This window comes from Aulonocara stuartgranti, assembly GCF_965226115.1.
Source record: "Aulonocara stuartgranti genome assembly, chromosome: 13".
In the NCBI taxonomy this organism is placed as follows: Eukaryota; Metazoa; Chordata; class Actinopteri; order Cichliformes; family Cichlidae; genus Aulonocara; species Aulonocara stuartgranti.
Genome location: NC_138949.1, coordinates 15,326,867 through 15,344,614, shown reverse-complemented (window position 1 = coordinate 15,344,614; position 17,748 = coordinate 15,326,867). Strand labels below are relative to the sequence as shown.

Sequence of the window (17,748 nt, the reverse complement as noted above, 5' to 3'; positions counted from 1 at the left end):
ATCTGGACTTTTTATTGAATCTAAGGAGCAAAAAATCTTCTTCGACATCGAACTAGTGCTTCCACTTAATAATACCACCTGTACCTACAGAGTCCAGCCATGTTTGGTATTCTTGCAGACACAGACGCATATCTTTTTAATCACACTGGCATTTGGTGTTTCAAGGGATTTTATATATGAATTATTTCCTTTACCTCTGTATTATATTTAAGTCTGTGTGTGGGGTTGTTTATGTATGTATGTATTTCGGATGGTTTGTTTAAATTTATTTTTGTACATGTAACTGACCACATTTCCTAAAATGCTTTTATGTCTGCACCTCTATTTGTGACATTGGCTATCAAAAATAAAATGAATTAAATGAAAGTAAATTAAACTGAGTAAGTGAATTGGATGTCACAAGAACAATGAACAGGCTGGATTATGCCTTAAAAAAGTGACAGTGTTATGCAAAAGTTTTACAACATAAATAAACATACGTCTTTGGAGAAAAAAAACCCTTTTTTTCTTCTTATTTTAATTATTATTATTGTGTGCTTGTTGAACTTTGCGATGTTCCATTTAACGGTAGTAGTTTTGCATGTCAGCTGCGTCTCCGGTATGTGCAGCTACGCGCAGTTGAGAGGCGTACAGCTAGAGCAGCGTCTGCTGTCAGCTCTTCAGATTGAGCACAGTTAGCTCCCTGCTTAGCAAACACTGCTCACAGACATAACTACATGGACGAGTGACGCTGTGTAACATTCTAACGCCAATTTTTCTATGAAGCTGACCGGGCCGGGAGGAGAACCAGTCAGCGGGGCATTGTTTTCAGTCCGCACTTCACTGTGAGAGGACGGCGAGAGGACTGAAATTTGAGCTAACGTTGGTTAGCCGGCTAATGTTAGCTTCCCAGCGAAATGGTGAGTAGCGTTAGCTTGACTGCGCAGCTAATGTTACCCGGTGGCAACTGTTCAGTGGGTGGCTAGCCCTGCTAAGTGTTACCGTTAGCTAAGGCACTGTCAAGGGAGACTGTTTTCAGGGGGGTGGTCTGTTAAAGTGTATTGTCTTTGCCGATTTTTTTCCTAACATTTTCTGATCCTTTTGGGGGAAAATATGTTTTGTTAGCTTCCCACCTGTAACCGAAATGAAATCCTTGCAAAGATTCTACCCTTCAGCTAGAGACCTTTGCTGCCTCACTCCTTCTAGTTATAGCATCTAAATCCTAAAGCTAAGTTACAACTTAAACAGCTGTTTATTTCCTTGTCTGTATTGGTTTGGGGTTTTAGCTGTTGGCTCTAGAAGAAACCATCGAGCCGACCGACGTCTTAAGGCCTTGTCATGTATATTTTAACAGAACTAGATGTTTAGATTTTACTTTCCCTGAGGTGTCTTACATTTTCTTAAGTGCCGGAGACATCGTCTTATCACCAATCGCCGGGTTGTTGGTCGGGGAAATATGTAATTTTGTTTTGGTGGTGTGTTTTTTGTGACAGTTTTGTGTTATTGTTACGTTTGAACAAACGTTTCAGTGGATACAGCTCGCACTGGCAGGTTGTTTGGTGTATTGACAGCAATGCTTCAGGATTTCGGTCAACGCCTTACTTAATCTTTTGTATTCTCCACGTATATAACTTTTGCTTACATACCTTGTCGGAGATGGGCTTTTGTCTAAAGACTAAACCTGATAGACCAGTTGCTGCTACAATCTCAATACCAAACTTTCAGTGCATCATAAATCCATAATGTTATCAAAGTGTACTGAAACATTTACACAGCGGGGAACTGTTTGACAGGGTAACGATGTCAAGTTTTCCATCACATTATTATAGGTCTTGCAGCTTAGTTACCAAAAGCTTAACAAAAGCTGCAGTCACTGATTTGATCTAATTTAGTCTGGTATGAATTGCATTTGGCTGCTCGATTCATACAAACTAGTTAATCAGTTGACTTGCAAACTCAGTATGACCATAAAGTATTTATGCTAGGCTTGCAAAGGGAATTGATACCCAAAACAAACATGACCACAAAGGCAAATTTACCCGACGGTGTCCTTGTATGTCCTCTGTGTTGTGCCCAGTTAATTTGCAGGAGGGTTTTTTTTGTTGTTGTTTTGTGTTTTTAAAGCAACAGAATTCAGAAAGGGATATTAACCTTGGATCTTGTCAGGCATCTGTGTTAACCCGATCAAGTTCATGGTGGTCTTTTGTAGCTCATTTCTTTTCACTGGCATGAACAGCTATTATATCTCCCAGTGGATGATTTATTAATTTAATATATGACTAATTTAGCAAGCGTCTGCATGATTGTTTTTGCCAGCTTTATTTTGTCTCGGCTACGGCCAGAAATACTATACACCCTTGTCTTACATAAGGTCTAAAGTAGGTCTGTGTGTATTTCTAACACTACCATTTGGTAATATTGTATTTCAGGGCTATTTTGTGCAATGTTATTAATAGTATTTTCTCTTATCCTGTCATATCAATTCTATAATTGTTATGGGCTGTTAACTAATTAGGCCCAGAGGACGGCATGCCTCGTGTGCCAAATTTAGACCTTATGCCCTAATAACTTCTCTAAAAATGAACCCAACTGTTATATATTCTTAAACTCACTCTTGTGACTGCTGGTGATGTTTTCTTTTAACTGATTTGACCTTGGGTTTCTTTTTGTAAACCTAGGTGAGTCGTTTTACAGCTTTTTAGAAGTTCTCATTCAGTTTAACTCAGTTTAAATACTGCATTTTCAAGTGTAAAGGTTTTGCAATAACCTGATTGCTGGAACTGAAATGACTAATTTGATTACTTTTGCCTGCAGGCCTACAGGTGTATCCCAGATGATGTAAGGCACCTCTGCCTGTAGAGACCAAGATGACTGAAGTCCAGGCCACAGTGGAGTTCTCTGTGGAGCTCCACAAGTTTTACAATGTGGACCTGTTCCAGAGAGGGTGAGTTTTGTCTGTAAAGTAATTCCATGTTTTCTTCCTGGCATGAGTCTAAGATGGATTTTATCCATGACATGGATTTCCCCAGAATATATTTATCTACTTTTACAATGTGCTATGCTAAATATTGTTCAACTGTGCTGGAATGTTTTTGAAGAAACCCGAACAAGCTTTGTCTTGCAGTTTGCATTAGAGAGGATCAGGAAGTGTTCTCTGAGTGTCCCAGCCAATGTAGGACACTTGGCAATGTTGTTCAGACCTTCAGGGCACTCACAAATGCTCTTGTACAGACAGTACAGAATATGCAAATCAGTACTTGACTATACTTTTTCAGATATGTAAATCTACCGCTTTGTTTTGATAATTGTTGTTATTACACCACAGTGATAATGGAGATAAAGACCATACTGTAAATGTATTTAAACTGTAATTTTTACAGTTTGTAAAAAGTACTCAGTAAAGAAGTTGAGTAACTTTTGAAGTCATGCAGTGAAGTATACCATGTGAATACAAATATGGAGGAGTTCCTCTTTTCTGACTCATTAAATTTGAATTTGCATCTTGATTATCATATTTCCGCTGGCGTGGTAAAATAGTTAAATGATCTACCGTTAATTGAAGCATGAGCATTGATGCTTTAGGATGCCTAAATATAGCATGCTGTGAATAACAATCAAAAATAACTTGAATAAACAAAAACAGATAAAGTTGTTTTTGCAAATGTGCTTAAATTTTGTAAAAGATAGCTGACTGTGGTACAGCAGAATAACATTTGATCTGGCACAGGTCGGCTACTTGGCTGTATTTGGTGATAATTTTAGAAACCAAATTAATTAGAGGTGGGAATCGCCCCACAATATGATATTATTACAACTTTAACATTTTACAGTTATGCAAAGTCACAGTATACGTGATTATACTATGAGTATTTCAGTAACATATGTTACTTATTAATCTGGCACAAAATGTGGAGGGGAAAAGAATCAATAACCAGGCAGCCACTTTTTTGGGGGGGCATTCAAGGGGATTGCTGTCCTATTATTACTCGTGTGACTGCGCCACTGCTTGCTCTGAATTAGGACGTAGCTTCGTCAAGCTTTGTGTCCAGTGTTGGAGGATTTTTTTTTTTCCCAGTTTAAAGTTATGTCGGGATGGTGGTGCATTAGATGAGCCCTCTTATTCATAATATCCCCAAAGTATTTTAATGTATTTATTAAAATACCAATATTTGGTGTCTCTAGAAATTGGTGATTGTATATTTTTGGTTGAATATATTGTTTTAACTACAGCATACTATGTATGTGCCAGACTGGATCTAAGTAGTAATGTAAAGGCAGAGCTTGAGGTCATCATGTCAGATTTAAGAGATACATTTATCATTTTTATGGGCTGAGCTCACTTAGCAGCATAGCACATATTGCTCTAAATAAACCACTTACTGGCTTTTATTGTCTTCATTTGGAAGCTTCAGTCCAACTTTCCCCTTTGACTTGAGCTGTTACTTCCTGGTCCCTAATACAATTCCTCGTGGCTCTGGGCAGGATGGTGTCCAAAGTTTCCGTCATCCTGCCAGTTTGGAATAATACACCCCATGCAGACATTCTTTTCTTTTTGTACACGTCCAGCGCTGTGCAACGTTTAATGGAAGCATAAGGAAGGAAGAAAAGTGACTTGTGTTTTTTAAGCTGCAGTTTTGATCTTTAACATCTGGAAATTATTTTTTATAACAGCACTGTAATGATATGTCCCAGTGCTGAGATAAAACTCCTGCCCAAAGCTCCTGACTCATCAGTGCTTTAAGAGCCTAGGTTTACTACATGAGTGACTGCAAAAGAAAGTGCTCATTATTCATTTATTAGAGGTGAAGTGTCCTTTTACAAGTTGAAGCACTTGTAGCTAACCTGTGCGGTTTGTTCCCCTTTTACAGCGTGTCTAATAATGTTCACCAAGCACGTAGAGCTGTCTTTCATGGATGTCTTCATTTTAGCTCTTTACTACTAGTGGGCTTTTAAAGGTTTAAAAACCTGAATCGTTTTTGCTGAACTGAGCAGTCGTTGTTATATTTCCGGCCTGCTTATAGAATAAAATGTCTGGGTGTTCATCAGACGTTAATGAAGGTGGTCTCTGCCTGTGCAGCAAGGCTATCAAAACTTGTCGTGTGCAGGGGAGGTTGTCAAATGTCATCTTTATCAGGGAAAGAGGTAAAAGATTTCTATGTATTTACAGGTTCTACCAGCTGCGTGCCAGTCTTAAGGTGCCACCCCGCGTCCCACACAAGGTTGAGGCCAGTCTACTTCACCCAGGAGGTAAGTTCTTTAAAATGTGGTATGTAAATGATGAATGATAACATCATGCAGAATACTAAAGACAAAGTGTGATTGATTGGGAAGCAAAATGTGGTCTGTAATGTCTCTGTCATGAAAAGGCAATATTTTATTAATACATTTGCCTAATTTGATATAGTAACTAAAATATGTATTCAAAAGTTGCATTAATATTGGTAAACCCGAAGCAGTGACTGTTCTCAGATTTTTCCTAATTAAAGCCATTAAATAAGGCTTTGGTAGCCTGCAGTATGCATTAAGTAGTACATGGCTAATTTTCATATCAGAGGGCTCGATTTATACCTGTAACTGTATAGGTGATGTTGATTAACTTTTGCTAAAAAGTCAGGTAGACTTGGTGTATGTTATACCATTTTTATTCTCAGTGTTTATCTAAGGTTTTGTTTATCTGCCTTAGAAAATGTAACTGTTGTTTAATACAAAACATTTGTGTCAGACATATAGGGTCCTCGGTAGGGGATAGGTGTTTTGATTTCAGTTTTATCTTTATTTTGTAAAATTGTTGTTAGGACCAAATCTGCCACTGCAACTACAGACATAAGATATATCTTGTGACATAATTTACAATGTAGATTGTAGAGATACCATTACATGCATGGTGTTAGTGTTTCTAACGATAATAGAAACACTATTATCTTTAGAAATAGTAATGTTAGGGCAGGATAGGTTATAATTCTTTAATGATAATTTTTCATGGACCCGCAATTAATCATCATAGTTTTGTCTAGGCTCTGATCTGGCGTTTCCTGCATCAGTCCAAGATGACGTCATCTGCAGCAAAACGTTCCAGATCCTGTATAAAAATGAAGAGGTTGTTGTCAATGATGTCCTGCTCTTCAAAGTGATGATGCTGCTTGATGAAAAGAGGGTACGTTTAGAAAATAAATATGTTGTTTTTACTTATACAAGGCATTTATTTATTACAGTGTATTTGCCAATACGTCACATGAAGCAGAACCGGCTGTTGCACAGCTAAATATAGTCGGCGTTAAAGGTTTCTTGTTTTTCTGTATCGGATACTGTTGTGTCTGTGGTTTATGAAACTGAGAGCGAGTCCTCCATACAAACATCTACCATCTGGAGTTGCGCTTCCCTATTCTGTGTTTCAGGAAAGGGGGAAAAAAAGCAGCTGAAATGTGGATGTTGAGTAAGATTTCTTTCTTCTTTTTTTCCCTCCCTGCAGAGAGGAAAATCAAAATAAATGTGCAACAAACATGCAAAGAGGTTGTAATAAAACATTTTTAACAAATTTTGTCAATTTTGTCTTGTTAATTTAATATGCATTTATATTAAAGAAATTGTCTTAACGGGCAAAAACATTTTTGTCATATTAGGAATCATAGACTCATTGTCCTAACTATAAAGTAAAATCTAAAGAGTTAGTGTGGAACATGTTTTTGGTAGAAATGCTGGGTAATTCCTCCTTCAGACACAGGAGCACAATTTGGAAGTCCAGATGCTGCCTTCAGCCAAAAGCAGTACAGTATGAGCATGATGCGTCTGCAGAATATCACAGAAATGGAGACAAAGAGATTTTTCTTTCTTACTCACCCAAAGCAGTGCAGCTGTCAGAATGAATGTCTTCTCTGAAATTGCTTCTAACTTATTTGTGCCACTTTGCTTTTCCAGTGAATAAACAGATATGTGGAGTTTAGTGCATTCTGTTAGAACAGCAGAAACTGTTTTGACACCTGGTGTGCTCTTGGGGCATAGGTCAAACAAACAAACGGTTTCAAAATGTATTAGACTTATTAGAGTTGATACCACCAAATTACAAAAAAACATCTTGGTAGCTTCAAATCAGCCCGGCACATGTTGCTTTTTGCACGCAGGCTTTGAAGTTCACTATTTAACCACCAATTACTGTTTTTCATTCTCTTCAGGTAGAAGAGTCCCTCAATGATATGGATTTCCAGCTCTTCTTGGATTTATATTTCACAGATGGTGATTACACGTAGGTGTTGAAATATTTCGTGTGCATTATACAGTGTTTTATAATTTTGACATTTGCATCTCTTATGCAAATAAGGCACTTCTAAGGTTCTTTATTATATAATTTATGCAGGCCAGATGATCCAAACTCTCTACAGAATATCAGTGGTCGCACACTTCGTTTGCACTTTAGCCTTCAGCGAGGCATCCACCAACACATCAATGTCATGTTTGACTACTTCCACCTGTCTGTCATCTCGGTAGCCATCCATGCCTCCCTTGTGGCACTACATCAGCCCCTTATCAGGTCAGACAAGGGGTGATTTACCTTACTGAAAATTCAAGCACAGCTCTTGAAGCTCTTACATGATTTTATGATGTCATTTGGCTTTGCTGTATGCAGCAAACTTCAACATAATGCCTTTTTAAAATTGTTTTTAAACATGCCACAAGATTGTCTGTTTGAAGCAGTTAAGATAACTTATGACTTTGGGTTAGAATTAAATATAAAGTAGTCAAAAGCTTACTAAAATCTTGTGGTGACTGCATGAGTTTGACTTCAGCGTCTCTTTTCCTAGTTTACCTCGACCCGTCAAATCTACATGGCTTAACCGCAATGCTCCAGCACAGAGCAAAGACTCAGTCATCCCACCTCTGGAGAATGTCGTGTTTGGCAGCACTTATGTCAAGCAAGTATCGCCAGATGTAAGTGGTCTTGTCTTATAGCAAACCAAATGTATCTGGAAATATTTGCTTTATTTGTAGATGATTGTGCACCTCAGAGTTGATCTAAAAGATGCCTTTTTTTTGTATTGTGTTGTTCCACAAATAGTACAAAGACTGCATTAAGTGAAGTAAAAAATGACTGCAATCTAGTACTCAGTGTGCAATATGTTGTGGAACCCTAGTTATATTCTTATAAGGAAGAAAATGTAGACTTTGATTATTATGTTGACACAGTGGTGAATTTCACAGCTCTACACATCAGTCTACACTTGCAGTTCCCCTCATCACTCCACTAATATGCAGCATGGGGATAACCCATCGACACATTTGACAACAAGGTGTACAGCAGCCACTGTAAAGTAACTATTATAAGGAAAACAAATGCCTGGAAGTAACTCAGAATAATCTGTTATGATTCATAGTGCTCTGTGGAGGTACTGTAACACCAGAGTAATGAGGCATTTTTAAATCATTTTCTTTCTAGAATAATTCTTTGAGGATGTTATACATCAGTCAAATGCTCTACCAACCCTAAAAACAGGTGCCTCTAAATTCTCTTCATGGGCACTTTTTTGAGTAGTAAAACTTGAAATAGAGGCAACAAATGTATATTTTTTCCCCCCTATGTCCAAGAGTTTCTGTTTTGGCAGTGGCTAATGAGCGAATTATCTACAATGTTAAGGTAATAATAATGTTCACAGAGTTGTTGTTTTTTTGTTTTTTTTATAGCATTTTCTTTCCCATTTTTGTTCCTCAGGGCAGGACATTCTTGGTATCTGACCAGTGTCTGCAGCATGCCTTCACTCTGCACCATAACCTTTGCTCCAATCTCCTAATAGCCTACCAGGGCCTCTTTGGTTACTTCACCTCCATTACTAAGGACCTGCCCTCCTCTCATCGTATGGAATTAGGTATGCAGCATTGTGCATTAATATCAGCATCAACAGTGTTGTTACTGCAAGCTGTAAAGCAATGCATTATCCCTAAATACAAGACTTAATTAAATAAGAATTTATATTTATTTTTGCACTCTTTTTAAACTTATAGCCTCTGAGGAAAAAAAACATTTTCTCAGAGTTACGCACAATTAAATATAATACTTATAGCTTCTTAATCATTGTTTTTGCAATCAGTGGACTGTCATTGTTTTGTTTTTCTTTTGTGTTTGCTGTGTCCAAATTTATTGTGAGGCCATATCATTTCACTTGATCCTTACACATTATCACATTAAGCCCTTTAAACTGACTGCACAAGCAGCTTACTGAGTTGTTTTAGAGATCTAATCAGGTGATCTTAGTTCATTATACTTACAACACTTGCTTCCAGTAGGGAAGTCTGGTAACCAGTAGATTAAAGCCAGACACAACTCACTGTTGTAATTATGGCTTGGGAAACCCAATCCACACAACTGGCAGATAGTAACCCATCCTAGGGGAAAAAATAATGAAAAAGGTTAAACATGACTATATGTGCAATTTTACTAGCCAAGCCCAGCATGCAAGTCCTTTATGAGCGAGTACTCAGAAGACCCTATCCCCGAAGTCAAAGGCACGTCTACATAGGTATGTCCCAAAGTACTGTACCTCAACTCCGCTTGCTTTTTTCCCGCTTTTTTTTTTTTCTTTTCACTTCACTTTCCTCCTTGTTGAAAACACCATGGCCTCTGTATAACCCACTCTTTAGAAGCAAAATAAGCTACTGTAACCTTTTTAATTTCTGTATACTCATCCTTTCTTTCCACCTTAATAACCAGGCTTTGGACGAAGAGTTTCATAACACATTTAAAAATACTTTCTTATACTTTTCTCTGATAAAACTTTCTTAATGTGGTCGGATTACAAGGTCAGAAGATTTCTGTATGATTAAATAACTTGTTGAATTTGCTTCCTCAGAACAACTTGACTTAGAGGCCCGTCTGACTGAGTTATGTGAACAAGTCAAGGTAAGGCCTGTTCATTTCTGTTGTGTGTGTGGGGTATTTTGTTTTTTTGTGGGGGTTTTTTTTTTGGGGGGGGGGGGGGTTGCATAGAAAGCTTTATTTGCTGTAGGATGGGAATCTTTTGTTATACCAAATGGCTCAAGGTGTGTCAGCAAATTATTAAGATACCATTGCGTCTGTGGCATTTGTGAGCAGGCATTGTGTTGCTTCTGAGTTGATTGAATAGCATTTGAAACTGAAAGTATTTCATATTTATGTAGATCAGATAACCAGTCTTTTGCAGTTTGCTCCCTCAAATCCGGCCCAGATAGTTGTGCCCTCTCTGCATTAAAAGTAATAGAGCATGTTTTGTACGTTTTGTGAGCTTTTTGAGTATATTGTGATTGTACATTTTGAAACTTGCTTTTAGTTTATTGCTAACTTGAGCCCCCTGATGGTTGACTTGTATGTTTGTATTTATAGCAAAAAGCAGAGTCACCTGATGAGCTGGCAGAACTAGTTAATATGAACCTGGCTCAACTCTGCTCTCTGCTCATGGCTCTCTGGGGACAATTCCTAGAGGTTGTGTCCCTGCAGGAGCATGTTGCAGCCATACTAGCTGTGGAGCATCATACACTAAGAGTGAGTTCAACTTTTTAAACCTACTAAACATTTTGCTAGATATCTGCTAGTGGTGATAATCTTTACTGTTTTGATCCAGAACTATTCTCTTACCTCCACAGTATAGACTGAATTCTTATTTTATACTGTTATTACAGGTCAGGCGGTTTGCTGAGGCTTTCTTTTGTCTTGAACATCCAAGACAATCCGCACTGGCATATCAGGAGTTACAGTAAGTCAAGTTGGCATGCGTGCCTTGATTGTGAAATGTAGCATTCCTTTTATCAGGCCTGGACCAGTACTTACTTGCCTGACATACTATAACTTTTCTCTATTTGAGTTGTTGTCTGCTTTTCTTTTTCTTTTTCTTTCTGCTCCCTCCTTCAGTGCTCACAGTCACCAACAGATGACTAATGCGGTCAAAAGCTCCAGCTACTTCTTGTCTTTGCCTCCACTTCCAGTGGAATGTGCTGACCTGGATGGTGATGTTAGCTCACTACCAATCATCTTTGAGGATAGATACCTGGACTCTATCACTGAAGGTCAGTAAAATTGTTTTGATTATTTTTGTTTAATTAGGTATGTTTCTGATTTTTAAATATATTTATATTTTTGTTTTGTGTCCTTTTGGGGCTTTTTTTTGTTGTTTTTTGGTTTAACTTGGTTGAATCTTGAAGATCGGGATGGACCCTGGCTGGGCATGCACAATACAAGGACTGGCTCAGCTTCTGCTAAAACAGACAAGCCTAATGCAAAGGACCTCAGTGCAGCAGCCAGCCCAATACCTGAGTCACGATGTGCCCCTGTGGATAACCCCTGGCCTGACAACTGTGATCCACCACCTAAGTCCAAAGGCAAGTCAGTCAAACTGAAGAAAAATTCAAAGGCTGAAAACTCTAAGAAGCTGATTAGACAAGGCTCTAAAGACTCTGTGGTTTTGGTGGGCTATAAGAACCTCAAAGCTCCCTATGGTGCCAGCAGCTCAAAGTACAAAGAAGGGGAAGTTGCCCTTAACCAAGCTGAGGAACAAGGTACTTTACTGGGGGACACAACTAGTCATTTAAGGACTAATGCCAGTTCTGTTTTCGACTCTGTTGTCACATCAGTACATTCTGGAAACCGTGCTGATGATGCTGTTGTGGACAATAATGTAACTAATGCTGCTTGTCAGAAAGGTATTTTTACAAATCCTACAATCTTGGACACTCAGAGTAATCCCCAGGCGGGTACTGGGGCTGTTGCTACATGTAACCAACCGATTCCAAAAGACAAACAAGACCACAGTGGCCAAAAGATGCCACAATGGTCTGCTGGACTAAAACAAAATGAGGTGGAAGGAAGTAACAAGGACCCATACCAACATGATAAAGTAATGGCTCTACCATGTCAGGCTGAAGGAAGAGTCAACAGTAATATTCCTGAGATTACCCAGACAGACCTCTGTTACTCACAACAGTCTTTTGTGGAATCTGTATTTGAAAGGCCAAGTAAAGAGACAGCGCAGCGCAGCCAGTCCTGTGTAGTCTCAGTACAGGTAAAGAGTGATTGTATCCGACTAACAGACGGAGGAGCCCCCAGTGCTTCATCTCGCCTCTCAGACTCAGGCATTGAAAGTGAGCCCAGCTCCTTTGCCACTCAGCTTGTTCTAGGACAAAACACCTGTGCTGGCGTATGTGTTGGGGAATCAGGTGTTGCTGTGGCCCCACAGCCTGAGAGGGCCCTCCAGAGTTCTGCACCACGACCTGTTCAGCATAGCACAGTGCAGAAGCCTGGAGGGGCTGGAGAAATTCTGTACCCAGAAAGCATCAGCGCTGTCAGTGGAGTCCAGTCATCTCTCACTTCCATCAACTCCTTGCCTTCAGATGATGAAGGTGAAGGCTCCTCTAGGGCCTCCAGTGGAGCTGAAGTCCGTGGCAGGAAATCGAGCATCTTGGTGCAGGAGCAGAGTTTAGTCTTTTCTGGAGATATCAGCGGACGGCCTGATGCTGCCTGCAAACCTGACACTGTTACAGGGGATTCCCAACTTGGAAAGCCTTCTTTGGATTTGGAAACAGACCCCAAATTAATATGTATTTCTGACTTGGGACTACAGGAAGCAGCCAGCTCTGGATATAAGGAGTCCCGTAGTGAACCTCATACAGCCTGCCCTTCCAGTAACTCTGCCACCACCAGTAGCACTGACCTGGTAAAACGTGGAATGGTTGAAAACTACTTCGGCTCATGCTCTAGCACAGATGTGTCTGAGATCAGCCCTATAGAAACATCTGCTATCACACTGGGAATTCAGGCAGGACCACAGGTTGAGGAGGATGAGGATGAGACGGAGCATGAGATGATAGAGAATGGTTACTATGAGGAAGGTGACGGCTACGCTTTTGTGAATGGTGTTGCTGATGATGAGCAGGTTGGGGATGCAGCTGCTCAAGAGACAAATCTTTCATTTGAACAACTTGGCATTGGCTACCTCCATGAAACAAAAGATTTATCAAAAGCTCCGATCTGCTCAAACATAACCGCCAGCAGTGTTGGATATAGCTTCGGAAGACCTCCTTATTCAGCCACTTCCCTTTCTTCAAGCTTGCAGTGGTATGAGTGCGCACCCACACCACAGATGAAAGCGTGAGTCATCTTTTTTTCTTTTTAAAATATCACTTAATGTCTTCAGGCACACACTTGTCAAATTTCACACGTTACAGATAAATATTCATCCACCTGTGGCTTTTGGGGTTTTTTTGTGCAGGTTTATTAAGGCCAAGGAAGAAATGAAGCAGCTAAAGCTTCCTGGGTTCTTGTACAGCGAGGTGCCTGAGCTGGCATCCACTGTGCCCTATTTCAGCATGGAGGAAGATGAAAGCTGTGAAGAAGGCATCCATCTCATAGTCTGTGTCCATGGCCTGGATGGTAAGAAAAAGTTCTGAGAGTTGCTTTTGAAATCAGTTTGCTTTTTTATTAAAAAATTAATGGATGCATTTTGTTCCCTTTATTGCTGCAGGTAACAGTGCAGACCTCAGACTTGTGAAGACCTACCTGGAGCTTGGACTGCCTGGTGCTCGTATAGACTTTCTAATGTCGGAGAGGAATCAGGTATAGATATGAAAATAAACCTGGAAAATGTTTTTTTGGGGTTTTTTGCGTTGTTTATTTAATACTATTTTTATCTGCAGAATGACACCTTTGCTGACTTTGAGTCAATGACAGACCGACTGCTGGATGAAATAGTCCAGTACATTCAGATATACAACCTTACAGTGTCAAAGATAAGGTAATGCATTCTGTTAATCCAAATCTAATATCATAACATAATTATTAAGAAATTGCTTGTATTTTATTGAACTTAGATTTAAGTTGGTGATTCAGTTAACTGATTTCCAAAAGCATGTCTAATGCTGTTAAAGTATGTCAGTGAAAGTGTTCCATTTTAATGTTGTTTGCTGTCTTTACATTTTTATTTTTTTATTTTTTATCGATGTATCCTTTGCAGCTTTGTCGGTCATTCGCTGGGAAACCTCATAGTCCGCTCAGTGCTGACCAGACCCAGGTTTAAATGTTACCTGAACAAGCTACACACTTTTCTTTCCCTTTCCGGGCCTCACCTGGGGACACTATACAACAGCTCTGCTCTGGTGAATACAGGTGAACGTCAGAAGAGTTGACTGTATTTTCAGAGATTCCATATTTTAGTCAGCTTATTGGTAGCTGATGTTTTCTGTTTATTTATTTTTGTGTGTGTGTTTTGTCTCTTTTGTCATAGTGATGGATCCTGTTAAATAACTAATATAACTTCGTTTTTAGGCCTTTGGTTCATGCAGAAGTGGAAAAAGTCTGGGTCACTTTTGCAGCTGACATGTCGTGATCACTCTGATCCTCGCCAAACTTTCCTCTATAAGCTCAGCAAGAAATCTGGTAAGCTTTTTTTTTTTTTTTTTTTTTTTCTCTTTAAATTAATTTTTAATTTAATTAATTTAATTTTTTTAAATTTAAACCAGATGTGTTTTCGCTTGTATATTTGGAAGATCAGATTTATATATATATAAACCTTATACTCATACACCTTTCTAGGTTTGCAGTTTTTCAAGAATGTGGTGCTAGTGGGGTCACTGCAGGATCGCTATGTTCCCTATCATTCTGCTCGAATAGAAATGTGCAAAACTGCATTAAAGGACAAACAAACAGGTGGGTTGAAACTAGATCCTTGCTATGTGACTTGCAAGTTCAAGATGTCTGGTAAATGCAGAAGAAAAGTAAGAAAGCCTGAAAAGCTGAGACTTAAAGGCTCAGACAATTACACTGCACACTTATTGTTCAACCATGTAGTGTAGTTTCCCTCGAATGTGTGACCTTCAGTTCCGGTTGTGTGTTTAGACAGTGACTAAACTATTTTTGGCCTTTTTTCTTTTTTTTCTCTCAAATGATTTCTCCTTTCTTCCTCATTTTCAGAATTTTTTACATCCTTTTTCCTTTTATGTCTTTTTTGTACATAAAGAAATAAAGAATAAATTATGATTTCTAATTGATGTTGGCAAACTAATGCTAATCTATACACTGCTCAAAAATTAAAGGAACACTAATCAGAGCATCAAGTCACTTAAACTTCTGTGGCATTGATATTGATCTGGTCAGCTAACTAGCGGGGGGGGGGGGGTTGTTAATCAGTTTCAGCTGCTTTGGTGTTGACAACAAATTAACAGGTGCCCCAGAGGGCTAACAATGAGACAACCCCTAAAAGGGAGTGTTTTTAAATTTTAAAGATGAGGAGAGACATTTTTTTCCCTCTTCTTTTCTGACTTTTTTTTTCCTACCATTTTTTTTTTTGCGTTTGGTTAGGGTCAGTGTCACTACTGGTAGCATGAGGATACAGATGTTAGTCCAAATCCTCTTATAAGGTACATCAATATGTGCCATTGCCGGAAGGTTTGCTGTCTCTTCCAACACAGTCTCGAGAGCATAGAGGAGATTCCAGGAAATGGCTACTCTTGGAGAGCTGGACAAGGTCTTATAAGGTCCTTAATCCATCAGCAGGATTTGTATCGGTTTCTTTGTGCAAAGAGGAACTGGATGAACACTGGCAGAGCCCTACAAAATACCTAAAGCAGGCCACTGGGATGAATGTCCGATGCTGCGTGGTTGCACCTTAGACTGTCCAAGAGCTCAGGGATGCACCGGTCCAGTTTTAGAAGAGGATCCCCCAGGACATCATCTGTCATCTTAATAGGAGCACGACTCGACATTGCCAGACATGAATAACAACATAATTGGGAAATACAAACTACTTGAGTACCATTTTTGAGTTGCTCTAATTAAATTCTGGCAAATAGACTAGTCTGCTGCATTGTTTTGTTTTGTTTGTTTTAGTTTAAGTTCCAGGGGGTCCATGAACTCAACCCAGATTTCATTTACATCGAATAATGTGACATCCTTTCACAATACCTGGTCCATATCAGTATAGATATCAGAAAGATTTTTTTCCCCATTGTGATCTGAAAAGTTCCGGGTTTGTTTTTTTTTTTGTTGTTGTTGTTGTTTATTTCCTGGGTTTTTTTGAGCAGTGTATGATTCTACACTATGATTCTCCTGTCTTTTTAAAAGTAAATGACTATAACCAACCTCTTTGGTCTTGCTTACACCAGGTCCTGTGTACGCTGAGATGATTGAAAACTTGCTGCTGCCAGTGCTTCAGAACAAAGACTGCAATCTAGTGCGATATGATGTCATTCACGCCCTGCCCAACACAGCCAACTCCCTTATCGGCCGGGCTGCTCACATCGCCGTCCTCGACTCTGAGATCTTCCTGGAGAAGTTCTTCCTTGTTGCAGGCCTCAAGTTCTTTCAGTAGAACTGCGACAGATTCAGACATTTGGCTGGACAAGAGGAATGTGGAGCGTATACCTCAACGCAGCTAAATTTTATTCTGATTATAGTATCTGGATTATCTCTTTGTTTTTAAATGCATATAACTTTTTTTAATTATCATTCATATAAGGAAAATTGTGGTTTCTGTCTGATGATGTTGGAATCAGTGGTTATGGATCTTGTTATTTTTATTTTTCTACTACTTCCTTTTTTTTCTTTTTTTTTTCTTTGGAGGGGTGGTTAAATTATTTCCCCTCCTCATATGCTATATTTTCAGTGTTATTTATGTGCTTTGTTTTTACTTAAAACATTGTTTTACTCCAAGTTATTCAGTTAATTTTAGATGCTGAACTGGAAATGTAGCTGCTACAAAAAAGAAATGGCTGTTTTGGTGAGCTGACCCAAGTCAATTCTGCACGTACTGTCCTCACCATTGCAAATGATTTTTTTTCCACCAAATTTAAGAGACACTGCATTGATTTGCACCACAACTACATTTTACAAGCTTTTGTACTGAAAATGGTCATTTGTACAAGTTACTTTTTTTATCAACAATTTTCCATCATTTTTAATGGCAAAGATTGCATTTGAAATAGGATTGTTTCTCAGCCTTGGCTTTGGTTGAAATCTTTATGCTGTCTCTAACAGTTACAGCATTCTGCACATTTGCCCAGCCTGGCGTTGGGAGCGTAAAGCTTTGCCGACAACATGACATTTGATTACGGGGTTTTAAGCAATGATCATGATTCAGGAAACGCACGTGTTGGTAATATGAACCTTTTATCGAAAGCACTTGGTTAATCATTTGGTGATTATTTATGTTTAAACTGGAAATGTTGGTTGAAACTGAGAAATGTTTCTTGGACAGTTGTTTATATATCATCATAATGTAACATTAAATATGCATACTATGAAGTATGTATACGACTTGTCTTTTTTTCTGGAGTTCATTTCAGGAATTGGGAGCGTTGTCACTCCTAAGCATTTGGTGCATGTAGGCAAAATCTCTGAAATGTCAATCAGTAAGTAATACATCCTTATCTGCTAAATTTGATTAAGAGTAGGGTTGTGTAGCATATTATTTTAATTTTAACCTTTATGTGCAACTTGTTCTTTTTCGATTGTGTTCATTGATCGTATTCAATGCAGTGCCAGCAATTAGCCTGCAGATGGCGGTGTCGTCGCAGTTTGACGTGTCTATAGAGGTTCTTGTGTAGTGTTTTGATCCACAGGTTGTGTGCCTTGATCTGAAACTTACAAGTGACAATATTAATGCCTCCTGTTCTTAAGACGTGAGAGCAGGGTTTTTGCACTATCCCAGAAGGTTTAGGCGTGTTGTGAATTTTTGCTAATGGAGTTCAATTGTTATTTTTGTTATTATCAAGTTGTTATTCCTAGAGTAGTTTTATTCTACAAAAATGAAAGTCTCAGACAAA

At 38.9% G+C, this 17,748-nt stretch overlaps 1 protein-coding gene across 2 annotated transcripts; it reads left to right on the top strand.

The window, feature by feature from the left end:
* Positions 1-599: 599 nt before the first annotated feature.
* fam135a (family with sequence similarity 135 member A) lies at positions 600-17,234 on the top strand. Of its 2 annotated transcripts, XM_082557260.1 has the most exons (21): positions 600-899; positions 2,794-2,923; positions 5,147-5,226; positions 5,994-6,133; positions 7,149-7,219; positions 7,331-7,504; positions 7,776-7,902; positions 8,681-8,834; positions 9,408-9,485; positions 9,816-9,865; positions 10,325-10,483; positions 10,621-10,694; positions 10,850-11,004; positions 11,140-13,081; positions 13,203-13,363; positions 13,455-13,546; positions 13,627-13,724; positions 13,944-14,095; positions 14,255-14,365; positions 14,522-14,635; positions 16,090-17,234. In XM_082557260.1, exons 2-21 carry the CDS (start codon positions 2,847-2,849, stop codon positions 16,293-16,295), a joined length of 4,215 nt encoding a protein of 1,404 aa, XP_082413386.1. In that variant the 5' UTR covers positions 600-899; positions 2,794-2,846; the 3' UTR covers positions 16,296-17,234. The 2 variants fall into 2 exon arrangements, with proteins under 2 accessions (XP_082413386.1, XP_082413387.1); XM_082557261.1 differs by lacking the exon at positions 9,408-9,485.
* The last annotated feature ends 514 nt before the right edge of the window (positions 17,235-17,748 follow it).

Bases quoted from the DNA above. Each gene is read 5' to 3' on its own strand.
- fam135a (XM_082557260.1), top strand. From the start codon at position 2,847: ATGACTGAAGTCCAGGCCACAGTGGAGTTCTCTGTGGAGCTCCACAAG. The intron at 7,903-8,680 runs GTAAGTGGTCTT...TTTGTTCCTCAG, and splicing joins TCAAGCAAGTATCGCCAGAT to GGCAGGACATTCTTGGTATC. The intron at 13,364-13,454 runs GTAAGAAAAAGT...TTATTGCTGCAG, and splicing joins CTGTGTCCATGGCCTGGATG to GTAACAGTGCAGACCTCAGA.